Source organism: Syngnathoides biaculeatus, chromosome 4, assembly GCF_019802595.1.
Source record: "Syngnathoides biaculeatus isolate LvHL_M chromosome 4, ASM1980259v1, whole genome shotgun sequence".
NCBI lineage: Eukaryota > Metazoa > Chordata > Actinopteri > Syngnathiformes > Syngnathidae > Syngnathoides > Syngnathoides biaculeatus.
In genome coordinates this window covers 8,985,671-9,004,649 of record NC_084643.1, presented here as the reverse complement: position 1 = coordinate 9,004,649, position 18,979 = coordinate 8,985,671, and the positions used below count along the sequence as shown (strand labels likewise).

The 18,979-nt window shown below is 42.5% G+C and overlaps 1 protein-coding gene across 1 annotated transcript in view; it reads right to left on the bottom strand.

Moving 5' to 3' along the window:
* Positions 1-237: 237 nt before the first annotated feature.
* dock8 (dedicator of cytokinesis 8) overlaps positions 238-18,979 on the bottom strand; it is a 72,695-nt gene continuing 53,953 nt past the window's right edge. Inside the window, exons 36-48 of the mRNA XM_061818229.1 lie at positions 18,814-18,966; positions 15,141-15,299; positions 14,076-14,176; positions 12,903-13,095; positions 11,771-11,914; positions 11,530-11,661; positions 10,311-10,445; positions 9,718-9,807; positions 8,010-8,246; positions 7,800-7,943; positions 5,335-5,441; positions 1,463-1,633; positions 238-1,269 (exon numbers count right to left, since the gene is read on the bottom strand). Coding sequence (XP_061674213.1) covers positions 1,218-1,269; positions 1,463-1,633; positions 5,335-5,441; positions 7,800-7,943; positions 8,010-8,246; positions 9,718-9,807; positions 10,311-10,445; positions 11,530-11,661; positions 11,771-11,914; positions 12,903-13,095; positions 14,076-14,176; positions 15,141-15,299; positions 18,814-18,966 — 1,818 coding nt within the window. The 3' untranslated portion in view covers positions 238-1,217. The remainder of the gene's footprint in view (positions 1,270-1,462; positions 1,634-5,334; positions 5,442-7,799; positions 7,944-8,009; positions 8,247-9,717; positions 9,808-10,310; positions 10,446-11,529; positions 11,662-11,770; positions 11,915-12,902; positions 13,096-14,075; positions 14,177-15,140; positions 15,300-18,813; positions 18,967-18,979) is intronic.

Sequence of the window (18,979 nt, the reverse complement as noted above, 5' to 3'; positions counted from 1 at the left end):
GGTGGCGGGTGTGCATAAGGACGCCATCGTGGTCAGCAGCATTGGCAGGCCCGATGTGAATTGGATGGATGTAGCAGCCAGTTACTCCTCTCCGACTAAATTGCATTGCAAAATAGCACAAACTGTTACTGTTATGTAAATATATATATTTTTTGTGCGCAATGTCTGTGCGCAGAGACCACAGCAGCTGTGCGCAATTGTGCACGCGTACAGCGTAGAGGCAACATTGCTCAAAACTGATTTGGAAAATAGAATTTTATTTAACACAGTTATGTGTATCAACAATTACCAATTTTATAAAACTGTACACAAGCCTAATTTTGCGATTGTGCCCTGGATTAACTAGCTGAATAAAAATAAAGAACCACACACACACACACAAACGTTTTAAGTGAAATGAGATATTTACAGGACCATTTGGGAAATGTATCTCCTGGAATGTATTCTGAGAAAAAGTAAACATAAAAAAGAAATATATGTGCAGTGGCATTTGAAATTATGGGTCTCTAAAACATGGAAGAAAAAAAACATTTTTGGCACTGTGAAACATTAATTAGTACCAAACCCTTACTATTAGTATTTTTAATCAATACCAACGTCCCTGTTATCTAAAAATAGACTTCTACAAAATAAAATGTAATTTTTCCTGAAAGATTGGGACACTATTTTTTGTCATATAATCTAGTGCAGCTAAGTCCATCAAAGGCAAGCACACTTGTCAGGTAACTCCAAATAAGTTAAATAAAAAAAAAATAATAATAATAGTAGCCTCAAATTCAAACATACAAACATCTAAATTGCACGTTTAACGGTGAGATTTAGAATTTCAGTGAGCCCTTGAGCACACAAGAGAACCATTTATTGCGTGAGGGACTCAGCATCGTCACGTCCACTCGCAAAAACAAACGTACGCACGCACGCACACAAGGTGGCAGGCAGCAATATTGGCACACAAACCAGGTCCTGAGCCAGCGAGGACCGTAATCGAGAACGCCGTAAAACGTTTGCAGCATCATTAGGACGTGGATATGTTCCAGTGAAGTGCTCCGAGAGTCAAGTCGAGATCGCTACGAGAATTTTCAAATGTATTATTATTATTATTATTAACACTGCTGGTTGCCATTTTCAGAGCTGTGAACCGACTGTCGTGGTGTTCTGAGGTCGCCGCCGGAAAGTTATTCCTCGTCTTCAACAAGACGTCGTATCGCCGCGGCCTCTCAGGCTACTTCCTCCTGAGTTTTGCGAAAACTCAGACGTTTGAAGGAATCCCTGCGGAGGAAAACCAAAGGGTAAGAGGTGCGCACATACCAAATATTTGAGCGTTTCCTGCCCATTTCCCATGAAAGTCAGCAAAGCCCTGAAATATTCTCCTGAGTGGAGTGTAATTATTAATGTTACTTGATAAAATGAGACAGATATTTGACCCTTTCATTATCAGTCGATCAGAAGCGGGGGCCTTCACCTGTTCTCCAGCCGAGGTCTGATGATGGGCTTGTACAGTTCGGGGATCTTCCTCTCCAGCATGGGCCTCAAGCTCTCACGCAGACGGTTGTAGTTCTTCTTCAGTTCCTGCTGGTACTCCTTCTGGTCTGACGTGATTAAGTGCTTGTTCTTCTCGACCGCCTCGCCGCACCTGCAACGACGAAAAGCGTCTATCCAAAGTGGATCAAAACCCTCTCGTGGTCTTATGCTGCTTGTGGAGTAACACATAATCATCAAGTAGTACAGTTCTTCAAGAATCTGTTCATTTGCAGTGTCAAGTGAGCAGCAGACACCAGAACAGTGGAGGTAGCTATAGGGCAACGATCCAATAAAGTAAGACGACCTCTGTTCTGCTAAGTATGCATCAGAGCTAGAAGGTCTCAAGTCTGAATGTGGAGGAGCTACCGTACCAGTCGAGTTTGACAGAGCTGTACGAGGGAACGAAATCATTGTACGAACTAATTTTTCTACTTTGATGAGGATTCTGAATCCAGTCCTCCACGGGTTAATGACCTTTGGTGTTACGTGATCAATCGATTTTCAACTGTAATAGTTCAATCATCTGGAGTGTGTTGTGTAAGTGCTCCCTTTACCGAATGAACTTTTGAAAGAGACCGTTGTGCTTGACTTTTGCGCATGATGTAATGACCGCAAACCTAAGACCGGCATCAACACTGACTCCAAGCAAACCAATCGAGGGGTAATCCGACCTTATGCTAACTGCAGTCTGCATTCATTTGACACAAATGAACAGTCCTTTGCGAGCCAAACAGTCTCAAGGGGGACACGCTCGTTGGACGTTTCCATCCACTAGTATGAAACGGCGTAATCAATTGCACACCAGGAGCCGGCACGCGGAATTATGTGCGGGAAAGCGGAACACCGGTAGATTATAATAAACCAAAGAGTCCCAAGCAGGACAGTGACTGCCGTCCTGCATAACGACAATGCGGTCCTCGGGAAATCAAGGAGACTGCCGTGATTACAAACACATGTCACAGTTAATCCCCGAGATTTAAATGAGGGTAATATGAAAAAGTGATTGGTGAGTAACAGAATACGGTAGAGTAAATAGTCAAGGCAAAGAGAACGGGCTGAGCAGCGGGGAAGGATTTTCCAGGGCAAGGTCTGCTGACATGGAAAGCTGGGTGGCTACTCTACGAGAACACACTGACATTTGCACTCTGCACTTAAACCTTCGGAAAGCGTTTAGTTTGGGAGACTGGCCGCAAATAAGCACTGCATGCTGATTTTTCCCTGAAACGTATAGCAGAGGTTTTGAAGTAGGACGTCTCTCTGTGGCGGCACGGCGGAGCAACTGGTTAGAGCGTTGGCGTCACGGTTCTAAGGACCGGAATTCAAATCCTGGCCCGGCCTAATGCGGCGTTTGCATGTTCTCCCTGTGCCTTCGTGGGTTTTCACTCCGGTTTCCTCCCACATCCCAAAAATTTGCAACATTAAATCGGACACTCTAAATTGCCCCTAGGTGTGATTGTGACTGTGAATGGTTGTTTGTTTCTATGTGCCCTGCGATTGGCTGACAACCAGTTCAGGGTGTACCCCGCCTCCTGCCCGAAGATAGCTGGGATAGGCTCCAGCACTCCCGCGATCCTCGTGGGGATAAGCGGCTCAGATAATGGATGGATGACGTCACTGTCAGAATTAAAATCTATGTCAAAAACACACAAGGAATTTCCATCCATCCATTGTCTTTGGCGCTTATCCTCACGAGGGTCGCGGGGAGTGCTGGAACTGGATTGAACCTGGGCCCTCGGAACTGTGAGGACAACGCTTTCCCAGCTGATCCACCGTGCCACCATTCTAGAATCAATCTTTAAATGTCTTTATATTGAATTTTTAAATAAAAAAATTCAATTTAGTGCATTAGCAAAATTGTTCATAAACTAGATTATTTTGTGAACTGACATTTCATTGTTTGAACTCAAGGTTTTTTTATTTTTCTTCACAATTGGTTGAGGGTTAGGGTACAGCACGGACTAATCGCAAGAAAATCGAACCGTACATATATTAACAATTTAGAATTTATTTTTATTTAGTTTTCAATAACTAAACGAATGTTTTTGGAATGTAGGAGAAAGCTCAAGCACCCAGAGAAAAAACTAAGGCAAGCACCAGGAGAACATCCGAGCCCCGAACCTCAGAACTGTGAGGCAGGTGTGGTAACCACCGGTACACCATGCTGGCTATTATTAATAATAATAAAGAGCAATTACCCACCCGGACCCCCTCCCCCAAAATCAACATCATAAGCTGATTAGTTGCAGGGCTGCCCTATTAGACAGCAGAAAAGGGCTCAGAATTAATACGACACGTTGATAAAGTGAAGAGTCCCGTTTTCCCTGCTGTCACACAAAGGCCCCTTTCCCCGGGATTGAAAATAAGAACCGTTGGGGAAATTACAGTCAATATTTGCCAACCTGCTTGTAGCAATCAGAGCAGACCGGAATGTTACATGGGAGGGTTTGGAAAATGAAAACCACCTTTTGGAGGCTAAAAGGAGCCACGCCTCACCAAATGAACACACACACTCCAACTCTCTCCCTCCAACAGATGCATTACTGTGAGCGGGATGGTTCAAATTATCGTCCTAATTATTCACAATACAATGAATCCTTGGGGAACAATGACTCTCTGAATGGGAAGAAAAATAGCTCGGTGATAACGTGAGGAATAAAAGCGCAAGCTATCATGGAGGGAGAATAAAGAACGGCCCTCGATACAAAGGCTCATGTTCATTTCCATTCGTGCTACCTGTTTGATTAGTTGAACAATCAGCTGCGATTATCCGCCATTTGGTAACTTTCATCATTCAAAAGTCAAGTCAGAAACGTTTACTTTGATCATTTTCTCGATTCTATCTCTGTGTAACTTTTAATAGCATTCATTCCGTCTTTGGGGGACAAAATGTGCTAAAAATATTCCTCTGACAAGAATCTCATCTAATTCAAATTCAGGATATCAGAGGATTCATTCTTTGCTTTTTTTTTTTTTTTTTGTGGCTTTTCTTTGACAGCCATTCCAAAAGATGACCTGCTTACCAAACAAGAGAAGCTAACATTTGATGGGAGACCTCAGTCCAGTGAGCATCAATGGCACAAATATGTGTTTTCTTGTCACTAATAAATGAATGGGGTATTTTAGATCAGCGAGTGGGTTATAACCAGAAGTCAACAATATGAAGCAAGACCCCAGTTCATCTATTCTTTACCAAATGATTGACCAGCCTCGTGGAAACAAGACTTCACTGAAGAAACGAAGGATTGCTTCAGCAGCCGGCTTGTTTTTTTCTTTGGCTTTTAGCGTCCTTTTTGCAACATTGGTTTGAATATATGAACTGCCGCCATGCCGAATAAGAGAAAATATCACGTGAAAGGCCAGTTTGGCAAGCATTAATGAACAAAATACCGATACTATGGCTTTTTTGTTAACCTCTTGTAACTTTTCAGCATTTTTTATTTTTTATTCCAAATGCTGAATTGCCATCACGCCAAACACTAATGTGAATGTTTTATGTGACACATCGATTCAGCTGGCCTCAAGACATCAATTATATAATTTTGTTTTTTTTTTTTTTACTTTTTTCTTTTCTTTTCCTTTTCCAAAACACGTGACGTTTGGGTACTTGGCGTACTAAGTTTAGGAACCTCTGAGGATTTCCTGTACAGACAATAAAAGTGAATGCATGAAGGCAGTTAAAAAAAAAAAAAAAAAAAAAAAAAGGAGAGCATTTCAAGAAAATTGTAAGTGATGCATGAATCCATTCTTGCATGACTTCGGTACAGCATGTCGAAGCTCATTAAAGCAATTGCGGTTTCGCTGACGCCGTCTTACCTCATAATAAACTCCTTGAAACACAGCCGCAGTTTATTGTGGTGGCGGAAGAGCTTGGGGTCCGCCGGGATCTCATTCAGGAAAACCTGGGCCACTTCCAGCGGGCCCTACATCGGGGAGGGGAAGAGGCCAAACACAAAAGAGTCACGGTTCAAGAAAGAGAAAGCGAAAAAAACAAAACCGCAGGAAGGAAAAGGGAGCTGAAGTGCGGAAGCGTACCAATGTTGGAGCGTACCAACAAAGGAGGGATGAGAGACGGCTTCCTGTCACCGGCTCCCCACATAAGCGGTGATTTTCCAATGCTTGGGACCCAAAAGTGGGTCAGCCAAGTCAAAATCAAGTAAAAAAATACATGAAAAAAGATATAATGTGCATCCAACAGCAAAGTGCAAATATGACAACAGAGCTTTAAGAATGGGGATTTTTTTTTTTTTTTTTACACTACCCAGTGTAATTAAGTGCGGTGCGTTATGTTCCTCGTAAGCTTTCTGCAAAAACAGATCATTTCTTATTTTGATATTCAATATACTGGACCTTTAAAAGTAATATTTTGACAAGATAATTTTAAAATCTCAAAGTCTTAAATTTGTCTCAGCCAAGCATTTGATATGATTTGATTCTAAAATGCACACGGCACATGGGCTTATGGGCATTTGCGGGTTATGGATTCTACAAAAAAATAAATAAAATAAACTTGGGGGTGTAGTGGTGCAGGCAGCGTGGGATCGATTCCCGCTCAGTGATAGTTTCGATATCTGCCCTGGGACTGACTGGCGACCAGTTCAGGGTGTAGTCCACCTTTCGCTCAAAGCTACCTGGGATAGGCTCCAGCTATCCCGCAACCCTTGTGAGAATAAGCGGCTTGGATAATGAGAAATAAACTTGGGGAAAAATTGGATCCCAGGATGAGACTTAGACCAGAGGTCTCCCCCTGGTCTAAGCGCTTAGGATTTGACTCATATTTTCCCAGTACGAGACGCAGTATCCCAACGGCTATTCGTCACGAAACCGCAGCACACCCGCACGTTGCCTGCCTTGTGACAGGAACGGCTAAACAACTCTGATTAGCGCAACCCCCCCACCCCCAAAATATAAAGTCTCTTTCATGTGCTGCGGACCCAAACAGAAGGAAAACTGAGGCCTCCTGCGCTGATTACGCCCGAGACGTCGAGGTTTACCGAGTGTGCGTTACGCAGCCGTCGGGCCCTGAGTGACGAGACCTGTCACATTAGACGCTCGGAGATAAAACACAGGAGCGTCATCTTGACATCTAGCGCGCCGGCAGGACCTGGAATCAATCACATCAAAGCGAGCTCTGGTTTGGGACACGTGTGCGCGACATGAAAGGGAGGGCGGCCATGAATTGACGTTTTAACTCAATGGTGGAAGGAGGAGGCAGAAGAGTGAGGATTAAGGCCACGGATGCGATGAAGGCTTTGATCGTGTCTCCCACCTGCAATCTGTCACTACAATGCTAATTGTAAATGTGATCAGTTAAATGGAGTTCATTTACGACGGTGTGCTTTAGTGTTTCGAGGGAGCGCACGGGGGACAAAGGGGCAACTAAGTGGAATAACAGACACTTGCGGGTTCGTACCACAAATGCATGAAAAATACAAAACTTTTTTGTGCCGGCTGGATTGTGAGAGGTTCGTGCAGCCTTTCCGGCGTGACGTACACGAGCGCTTTAAAAGTAGCTCAATTATTTTTGAGCGGTGAAAGGAATGGTGTTAGACTAAGAATCTGGAATCATCTTCATAATCTAAAGCGTAGGTGTAAAACTCAAGGTCCGGGGGTCAGATCCGGCCCACCACATGATTGTAAGTGGCCCGCGAAGCCAAATCTTGAGTGTCAATTTCAATTATTCTTGTAAAAATTTGCACAAAAATTTTAAATTGTCATGCATCATAAATGATAAAGTTGAGATATTACAAGCATTTTTGTGTTACCAAACATGAATAGTTGAAAAACACAACAAAAACACCGTTGATTTCTGATTCCAAAAGTAGATCGTAAACTGATGATGTGAATATGATGAGACGATTAAATATTTGTACTGTTTCACAGTCATAACGGCCCTCTGAGGGAAACCCGAACCACAATGTGGCCCGCGAGAAAAATGAGATTGACACCCCTGATCTAAAGCACTGTACGTGGACTCTCTCGAGTGGTACAAAAAACAAATGATTACCTAAATACCGTTCAGTTATTTTTAACTGCAAAGTTCAGTAAATGGACCTTTATCTCTAAAGCAATACCATACTTTCATGGACACGAGGAAACCATTAAGTTGGCACACGCACGATGTCATTACTGGGCAACATGAACATGCCTATACGATAAGTATTATACAAGATGTATTTTTCAGCTTTATGACACTTGGACAGTGTCCATTTAAAACTGTTTGGTTTGTAGTTTATTTACACACACCTGACTAAACATAAATGCAGCTAAAAAATCATTACCTGGTTAACGGTGGCTCCCACCGAACCTTGCAGCAACATCTGTAACATGACAGCGTCGGGTTGCTCTCTGTGCGTGGCCACCGCCAGCTCCCTGGTTTTCTTCTGCATGTCCTCTATGGCCACCTCAATAGGAGTCAGGTCAAACTAGGGGGAACAAAATATAACTTTAATACCCACCGACTAATACGGACGACGTGCTTGCCGCGCTACCTCCTCCTTCTGGATGACGTTGATGCGCGTCTTGATGTAAGGAAAGGCGTGAATGGTGGTGAGGATGGTCTTCCTCTTGTACTGCTCGTTGAGCTCACCCCGCGGACGCCCGCTCTTGGTGAAGGGCGTGGTGTACATGAAGCGCCGCAGGTTGAAGTTCTTCTCGAAGTTGGTAAGCCGGTCTTTCATTTCGTAGTCGTCAAAGTACGGCTCCACGTACGTAACCTGGATATAGGCCTGCACACACGGACAGTTCAGGATATACACTCACAGGAAACTATCAATGAATTGCAGGGGTGTAAAATATATAGTTCCATCCATCCATTTTCTTAGCTGCTTATCCTCACAAGGGTCACAGGAGTGCTGGAGCCTATCCCAGCTGTCAAAGGGCAGGAGGCGGGGGACACCCTGAACTGGTTCCCAGCCAATCACAGGGCACATGCATACTCCACACAGGCGGGGCCGGGATTAAACCCCAGACCTCAGAACTGTGAGGCCAACGCTTTCCTGTTGCGCCATTATGCCGCCTCAAATGTATAGTTATTTTATTATATTTTATAATAAATGTAATAACCAAGTATTTATCATTTGAATATTGATATTTGATTATTTTTCTCAACACAATAAAAACTATGATGAATGAATAAATAAAATTTTAAAAATATAATAAGAAATAAAAATAAAAGAAAAATGCAACAAACCCATTTTAGGGGGGAAAACATAAAATGAATGCAACAAATATTACAGGCCACTTTAAAGAATGGAGCCAGTTTTATGTGGCCCGCAGGTGACATGCCAAGTTTTTATGATGTAAAAAAAATGTGACCAGGATATATCATTTCAAAATGTTTTCCAACATTTTTGTGACCTACAACCTATACAACTAAAATAAAAAAGAATTTAGAAAAAAAGTAAACAAGCCAGATACCGTTGCACAAGTGTGCACAGCCCGTTATAACCGGGATGTCTTCAGAATTAACCAATCACAAACTCATGTTAAATGGGAGTCAGCACACACTTGCCACAATTTCAAGTACCTCTGATTAACCACAAAAAGTTTAACTGTTCTAATAAGTTTCACAATTCCCTCCAAGTCGACTGAGGCCCCAATTCAAAGTTATGAAAAACAGCTGCAAAGCAATGATGCTGCCACCACTAGGCTTCACTGTACATATGTTCTTTTGATGGTGAGTAGTTTTATGTTTGTGCCAAAAATATCTTTGTGAATTATGGCCAAAATGTTCTATCTCAGTATCATCAAAATATGTTACGGTCTGAGAACAGAACAACAGCTTTGTCTTCAATAAAAAGTCCCAGATTTCACACTAAGTTAATGAGTGAGTACATTTAGACAAGGTCATCATTATTTCAGTATACAGTATTCTTTTTGCGACATTTTCTTTGGCTGTGGTGACGACATTTTTCGAATATACAGACGTGCAAATACCAAAGGCATGAAAAAGGTGAGCAAAAAAGAGGTGAGGGGGAGATTTTGGGGGGATATCCCGGAGAACCCGTAGGGGGATTTTTTTATTTTTTTTTTAAACATAAATCAAGCAATCTGGAAGACTGAAGAGTACAATAAGGCAAAATAAATGTTCTTCAAGCAGAAAAACTACACTGTTCAAGTACAACCTCTGTTGACAAAAGTTGGGATCCACTGCTTTAAACAACATCGACTATCCTCTGAGCGACAATTCCATCTTACCTTGTTGGGGTTGAGCTGTTTGATGTCGACGGGCGTCGAGTCTTTGATCATCACCAGAACGTCTTCCCCGAAACACTGACCATAAAAGTTCTGGGAGCCAGAGAAACGTGCATATTTTATTTGGGAGGGATTATACACTTTGCCCATGCAACTCAATATCACTGAATGTGTTTGTTTGGTTACATAACACGGCAACTCTATCTGCATGGCGCCTTTGATCCGCAATTAAAGGGGCGCATTTCCATTCTTTTGAGCATGTCAATCAGGAGCCCAAACTCTGGCCTCGGGGCCATTGCAGCATGTACCATGCAAGAGCGTGATATATTTTTGCAAATGCGGAACAAGACTGCCTCTTGCATGTTTCTCAAGTTTCATGTCAAATTCTTGTAGGCTGAAATTTGCATTTTTAGGCAGACACAGAAGAGACGGCATGACCTGGCTGTTCTTTTTCAGTTTGGACGTTTCATAAACAAGGTGAGCCCCCCCCCGTCTTCCTTTCATTTTTCAGTATATGTCTCTCATAGGAAAATGTCTGGACCTCCCTGACGTAAATGAACAAAACATCAGCCAGAAGCACTGCGTTTGTCTCTGACCTCCAGTCGGTGCGATATCTCGGGCAGGTGCGTGATTGCCGGCTCCTTGTAGATGAATTCCCGCTCATCCAGGTCTCCAAACTTGCCACCGTAAAAACCCACCCGGAAATACGTGCCGAACATCCTCTTGTGGCCCTGCGGGGACATAGAGATACATCTCCATGATGACATTGCCCACAGTAGGACATTACAGAGCCATTTTTATTTCTTATTATTGTCGGAGAGGCTACATTATGGGCCTTTTACGAGCTCCTACAGTTTGTAATTTTAGGAGCGTTTTAAAGAAACAGATGCTTAATGAATAAAATGCTAAATAATGTAACATAGTAAAATAAACCTTTTGTGAGAAAGTGTAAGATAAATATTTATCACAGCAGCAATTCCCACTTTCCATTTACTCTGGCTAACATTCCAAAAATAAGCTTATTTAGTTCAGTGAAGTCTTGGGCTGCATTCAAGTTGTTCACATTTCAGAAACAAATGAGATTTCGACTGTGGATCGATTGAGTCTGTGGCGTCACACACATGCACAAACAGGACGTAACATTGCACACACGCATAGATGCAAGGCGCTATGTTTATGAAAGTAAATATTGTCCCTCGCATGTGTCTTGTCATCACCCATTTGTGGCAATTCCAAGGATTTTGTGCCAACATTTTCTTATATTTTGCTATTGACTTTTTCAGTTCCTTTGCCCACCCCGGCTTTTGTGGCGTATCTGTTTTGTGCAACCCTGACTGATGTCGTTAAGTCGGATGACCGCAACCTTTGCGTCTCATTGTGTACTCGCATCAGATGTACAACCAATTTATGTCCGCATATGTAAGGGGCTGAGTCAAAGGTAAAAAAAAAAAAAAAAAAAAAAATCGGCAGTGTTCTTTGCACTGATGTAAAAAAGAAAAATAAATCAGATCAATGTCACACTGGACAATAAATAAATAAATAAATCGACATTGACCTCAAGGTGCACAGCAGGTTTAACATCTCAGATAGGAAAACGCATGCACAGATTAACAAGTGAGTGTTCCACCAATGCTGAAGAACGTACAAAACGTACAAAAATCTGAGGGTTTGACCTAACTTTTGTGGGACACTGTATTTGTTCACTTTGAATTGGATGAGAAAGTACAATTTTTGGTGAAATTGTTTTCGCATTGCAATATGACCTCCAAGAAAGTTCTTTTTCACCTTGCACAAAAGTTAAGCTTCAGTCATTACCTTTTGAATAATATTATCAAAAGCTCTCTGCAGTTTGTCGTGCGTGGACGCCAGCTTCCTGAAGTCCCGGTGAGCCTCCAAGATAGGAATGATAACCTTGTAGACCTCGTTAACGGCCTCGTACAGACCGCCCTGATAAGACAAAAAATGTTGGAGTCGGTTACCATGGGGACGTACAGTACGCTGATTTTATGCAGTCATTTACGAATTGATGAAAACAAGGGCTCGTTTTGTCTATTACGTTGCTGAAGAGCTCGGCGGCCTGCTCCAGCAACCCCACGAGGCCGCTCTCCGTGAAGCAGCGGCCGGAGCACACGCCGTCCTCGTCCGGGGACAGGATGTCGTCTGACACGGCCGACTCCTCCAGGACATTGGAGGAGATGCTCTGAGGAGGGAAAATCCATGGCTCCAATCAATCACTTAGCCCTCTTAATCAAATTAGCACTCACATGGGTGAAATGAAAAGCAGGAGCAGGAAATGGAACTAATGTGATGACCCTCCAATCGATGACCTGTTGACTGCTGGAGGTCAGGATGTCTTGGACACACACCCCTCACCGCTGTGTGTGTGTGTGTGTGTGTGTGTTTGCATGCGCACGTGCACACACACAAAATGCCTGCATCAACGATCATATTGTCATCGGCATGGTCTCTGCGTTTATGTTGTAAATTCTACTGGGTTTTAATATTTAATTGTTTTTATTAACAAATTTGATGTTAACAATGATTTGACAATTATATTATTTAAAAAATGTCCACCCTTGGAGAAAGTTAGATAACCTTATTATTAGCTATTATAATAATAATGTTATATTGTTACTATGTTTACAAGCTATATTATTTCTTAGTTCATAATAATATGGAGAAAATGTATAATGGGCTGCGACTGGCTGTTGAACAGTTGAGGGTGTGCCCCGCCACTCGCCCGAAAACAGCTGGCATCGGCTCCAGCACGGCTGCAACTCTTGTGAATATAAGCGGAACGGACGATGAATGAATGAATGAATGTATAGAGGACAAAGAAACGGATACCAATAATTTTTCTTATTCAAGAATAATATTAAGATGAATCCCCAGTTCTATTTATAAAAATGACACAATCATCATAACTATTCATTTTTATTGAGAATTTTGTTAAGAATCCAAGTATCTTAAAATATACACAAACACACTCTGAGTGTACTAATTGTACTGTTTCAAGCCATATTTCCATGTTAGTGTTATGAGAATACAGCTCCCCCCGCTGGACACATAGGACCAAATTTGGAGCCCCCTCCAATGAGAGGCATGCCATGTAGGGCCGTCTATATTACCAATCCATATCCCGGGTTCATAATATGATATAATCTCGTGTCTATATCAGTGGCGTTTACCTGGAAGGTGACGCTGCCAACTGGCAAGTACTTGTGATCCTCCAGCATGCTGAGGTACTCAGCCACCAGAGCTGCAGCGTGTACCAGACACATCGCCGCCTCGGTGTAGCATTTCCTGTTGTTGTGCTTCTCTGCCATGTTCTGGAGCCACGTCAGACGCAGGTCGGGAGACGTCTGGTAGCCTTTTGCTATCCTAGTCGGACAGGGAGGGAGGAGGGAGTAAGTCATCGTTATTGATTTACTACTAAATCGCATCATAAAGTCTTTCATTTCAAGAGATGAAAATCTCATTTAAGCTTTATGAGAGGGTCAAAATATTACAAACAGCTGTCAGTATCATGCAGTGCACTACAACCACAATAACAAATTATGTTGTTGACTTACTTCCAGATGACTTTGGGCAAGAGGCGCATTAGAGGCTGGATGAGTCGCCAGCTAATCACGATGCACATTATAGTAAATGTGAGCATTCACACTCACATTCATGAGTGTGCGTGGGTGTATTTTGTCAAGTCTGCATGTTAGGGTCTGGGAGCGTGAGCTGCGGCCAACAGCAGCTTTACCGTGAGATTGTGAAAAGTGTTTTACTATTCGTCTGGTGTTCAATAAACAGCTGAAAAATGCATCTAAAGGTTTGGATTTCCTTTCCCACATGGGGAAGTGTCACCAGTATGCGGGTGTCGACTGTATTGCCTTGGAAGCATATTGGATAGCAAATCTAATCAAGACCTTCCGAAATGTGGCAGTTTTCATAACACAATGAAACTATGGAAATTATTTTACAGTAAAATAAATTCATGCAATCATTAAAGGGAATGGGTGGCTTTATAAATGCATCTGGAGACCAAATGTTTTCATGCCTACAGAGCAACAAGTGTGGTGAGCTCGCAGAGGTCAGTTTAGGTGAAGAGAGAGTACAAGCTAAGGTGAATGAGACTGAAAATAGAGCCACGCGTAATAAATGGCACATGTACCACAACACATGGCGCACGCATACGGTCCTTTGGTCTCCTCTAGACCTGCTGTTTGCATTTGCATGTAAACAAAAGCAGCTCAGAGGGGAGGCAAAGTGCTAGCACATGGTTGCCATGACGAGGGTGGCAAACAGAGGCAAAACAAAGCAGAGATAAAGAGAGCCAAGACAGCGGGGTGGGAAGATAGCGCGGATGGTACCTGTACATGAGGTCCATGAGCATTTCGGGATCCTCCTGGAACTCTCGCATTTTCACCGTGTCTGACAAGATGCTGTTGAGGTTCCTCAGGAGCTCGTCCACCTGGAGACCAAATTGTGGTTCACGACAATTTTAGAGTGATGCGTTTATGACCTAAACTGGGTGCCGTCAACCTTAGGCAGTCAAAGAGCCATTTCGAGGATGTCTCCCACAGAAGATAAAACACTGCGAGCCACAAAACCATTTCGGGAGAATAACGTCGCACGTTGTTGATTTTAAACAGTAAGTATAAAAAAACTACAGTGTGTTGCATTGATGAAATCAATGAACGGCTCCATTGAACACAACATTTTATTTCCACATATAAAAAAAACTATTTTGAACAAAAAAAAAGCCTCTGAGTTGGAGCTTACTTTCCAATTAAATACTGGACATCGATGTTTATTTGAGTCCTCTTTTTTTTTTTATAACACGAGAGCCAAAATTAATTTATCAACCTGCACCTAACCCAAAAATGCTAAACAAAAATAATCCTGTCTGCGTCTGTGTTCCATCATCATTTTATCGTGTCTGGAGCATGCAGTTAGCTGTCAACTTGAATTGAAAAGGACTATTTCACATGACAATGTAAAATAACTATTTGCAAAATGAGAGTCAATAAAAATATTTATTTTATATCGTTAATGTGATATATGCGCATGAACCTCAGCACATCAGAACTATAAGACGTTACCGTCATCATCTGCGATGTTTGTTTTAATATAGCTTATGAAGCACGTAGGATGAAGCATTTTGTTTTCTTCAGCACATCATCTTCTGTTTGATTTATCCAACCTACTCGGGTTGAATATAGCTCAATATAGCTCACATCAGCGGCCGTGATGGATTTTTAAGTGACAAACAAAAACATTTTCATGTTACAAGAGCACCAGAGTCTTCAAATTTAGAATTATGTTTGGAAAAAGGAAAGAATGGATTTAAACTAAAAAACAAATCTTATTTATTTTGAAATGTCACAGAGCTATGGGTTGCGGACCCGACAGACGGAAACTTTAAAATGTGATACCTGCGAGGGCAACTGCGTGTTCTGCATCTCGGCGTCCTCTTCGGCGTAGGCCAGGATGGTGCGCAGGGAACGTCTCAGATGTTCCTCCTGGAAGTCGGACGACTTGCCCACCAGGGAGGCCAGCGACATGGTGACCTGCATCTTCACCCTGGAGAAGTTCTGCTCCAGACACACAAACACACGCGCAGAAGGACAGCGGTCGACCTTTGTTCAAAGTGTAACTCGAGTTTTTAAACCTATTGATTTCCACAGTTGACTTTCTTGTACACAGGTTTGACTCTTTGATATTGGAACCATACTTTTTAAAAACTCCACAGAAGAAAACCAAGTGCAGTGAATTTATTTTTTATTACTACAACATACAATATTAGACAGACAATACAAAAAGTGGATGGATTCCGATTGACAGTCAGAGAAGCAATAATGTAACAATTTGAATAGTAGTAGTAGCAGCAGTAATTAAATTCAATAATTAAATTACGTAGCATCATATATTATGGCTAATGAAATCATCCATCCATCCATTTTCTTTGCTGCTTATCCTCACGAGGATCGCAGGGAGTGCTGGAGCCTATCCCAACTGTCAACGGGCAGGAGGCGGGGTACACCCTGAACTGGTTGCCAGCCAATTGCAGGGCACATCGAGACAAAGAGCGGCACTCACAATCACGCCTTGGGGCAATTTACAGTGTCCAATAAATGTTGCTGGTTTTGGGGATGTGGGAGGAAACCGGAGTGCCAGGAGAAAACCCACGCAGGCACGGGGAGAACATGCAAACTCCACACAGGCGGAGCCGGGATCGAACCCGGGTCCTCAGAACTCTGAGGCCAACGCTTTACCAGCTGAACCGCCGTGCCGCCTGATGAAATCATAATCTATTTAATAATAGACTAATATAATCTTAAACAGCTGAAGTAGTTTTATGAATAGTAAATGTAATTATTATTGTTTTTTATTCAAAACTGCCTCCAATTTTATATGTACTGTACGTTTACATCTATGATTATTGGACGTATGGATAGGTAAAATGATGTCGTTTACATGGTGCAGATGTGCACAGTGTCACACAGAGAGCAGTTTCTAATATTTTGGCCCATTACTGCAGCTAAATCTGTCAATTATCCGTCATCTCCTCCCAAAGAAAACAAAAATGACACTGAAAATGCGACGTACAAATTAAATCAGCACCCGAACGCATCACGGCGATATTGAATCAGGAAGCCGCATTGTCCTGATTACGTCGCATCCTCCGTTGGTTGTTCTTACTGCGTTCATTCTTTACACAACAAGCCCGTGACAAGAATCCACATGTACATGCTCAGGTTGAGTGTGTGCATGCGTTCACGCGCATGTGTGTATGCATATGTGGTGAGCGCCATCTATCTCCGACATGAGCGGCAAAGCGGGAAATGATCCCCCATTAGCAGGGACATAATCACCCATGGATCATCTCAACGGCCCCATTCTGTTCAACTGAGCATGGAGCCGAAGACTAACCACCCATCACTGCCCCCTAATGCACTTGATGTGCGTCCGCTTGTGCGTGCGTGTGGTCAAAAAGTGTGGCTATATGACAAGATTAGCCTCATCACTCGAGATTTCATTTTCCTTTAGAGATTTTTTTATAAGCATCTGAAACACAAATATCAGCATGTGTATTTTTCAGTGTGAACATGATGGTGAAGAAATGGTGGATATTAGGCAAAAAATTCTATTTGAGTGAGTCACATGGCCACTAAACTAATTCCCATGGCTGAATCCTCCGCATAAATAAATACATGCAGGAGCATAGAGGAGTGCGTGTGCGTGTGTGTGTGTTTGTGTTCAAGAGGCTGGTGTCTGACTTTCATTACACTGCGCACACTGTAAACACAGGAAATATCAAAGGAGCACATAAAATGAACGATGGCACACACTCTCACTTTCTTTTGAACGTGCACACACTCACCGGCCACATTAGCTACTATAAAATAGACAGCCACTTCCTCCATGTGCTGGACATACTTGCATGTTATGATTTTGTCACCAAGATTATTGCATTACTCACTGAGATGAATGTAGTAACCAGATTTAAGTGTCACCCCACCTGATGCGATTTTACAGTTAGGAGCAATGTTCCCTCTAATTTTCGACGTGTCTGAGCAAACACAGTAAGCCCGTGAGCACCCCCTTTGACCACTGTGAGCAACATCAGACGTATGCACTGCGGTCAGATCAGTGTCATCAATTGAAGTTAAATGGCTCATTCAAAGATTCGGACTACACCATTTACATATCCATCAGAACATTTTTAAGAACGATTTTGTGTTTTTGCAAACTTACAATGAAAATGTCAACAAACAAAAAAATACATTGCTAACCAAACCAAGCCAACTTTGAACCATAAATTTGAAAGGTCGCTTGCAATTTTGTTGCATTTTTTTTTAACCCACAATGATACCCCTGTCTGTTTTTTGGTGTAAAGTTGAATTATTGCTTGCAGAATATCTTTCGCAATGCATGTTGAGAGCTGAATGATGCTCCCAAACAGTTTTAAGGTTAATCTTATGCTGCCTTCTATATTCAAAATAGAGAATTTGCTATTTATGCACTGTATTGTCTGTACTTTAATTCTCGATCAGGCTGTGCAAAGGTGGAATTTTAACATTATACACCATCTCATCCTGTACTTTCTACTTTGGCTTCAGACTTGACCTTTTTTACTAAAAAAAAAAAAAAAAAAAAAAAACAGAGAAAATCTCAAAGAACTGGTGGTGTTTGTAATTATGAGTGTACCCCTTTAAGAGCCGGAGGGGAGCGGAGTTAGGTAAACTAGCAGGAGACGTGTGCTTCCGTGTTGGAAAAAAAAAAAAACGTCAGGCTGTGGTTCACTGAGTTTTGATGTGCGCCGAGTGTGCGCGACAAGTGCGCAATTGCGCAGTGGCGCACCTTAGAGGGAACATTGGTTAGGAGCCGTTGAGTTGGTAGCAGGGAAGATCATATATGGCCACAATAAAGTCGCATGGTACAGTTGTTTTTTTTGAGTTTGCATTTCCTTTGTTTTTTTGTAGCTATCGGTCTAAGAAAGACAGTACTGACAAAAACAAGCACTAGTGTCCAATGACGTTACAGTACTATTACAATGTTATACTTACTGTATCATTGCCCACTGATTTGTGTCTATCCCCTTTTTTTCCTTTCCTAATAAGTACTTGAGTAGAAATATATGGTGAGGAACCAACACAGATGTATAGATAAAGAAAGAACCTGAACGCACATGAGCACGCACACATGCATGCACAAACGCACGCACAGACAGCCAGAGTACGTGTCATTATTTAAAGAGGGGCAAGAGTGTGGAAAAGACAGACTGTGACACATCTCTCACTGCTACTTCACCAGAAACTTTTTTTTTTTTTTCCACTGAGCAACCAAAATAGCAACGGGAACGACATAAAAGCGCGATACAATGTGTGCATGTGTGTCTGACTCTAACACATATATACAGTGTCATGAGCCATTCCCTGCTCTTACATGCACTTCAGTTCAATTCCTTCAGATTAGATAAGGACTGCGAGGTCACCCCCCCATTTGCTTTGGTCTGTGACAGCTTCTAATATGTGGCACCGGTGGTCTGGATAACGCCGAGTGAGTGATTACGGAATCGCAAGATGTCGGCACGCGTGCGCTTACGCTGGCATTGCTGTAGCTGTATCTCATGATGAGGTAGAGTGTGGCGCACGCCTGAATCCGGTTCCCGTCCACGGGGCTGCTGCAGTACTGGAGGACCTTCTGGCACAGATCCGCACACTGCTCTGCCTCCTCTTCAAAGAGCAGCTCGCAAAACTGCAATGGAAAC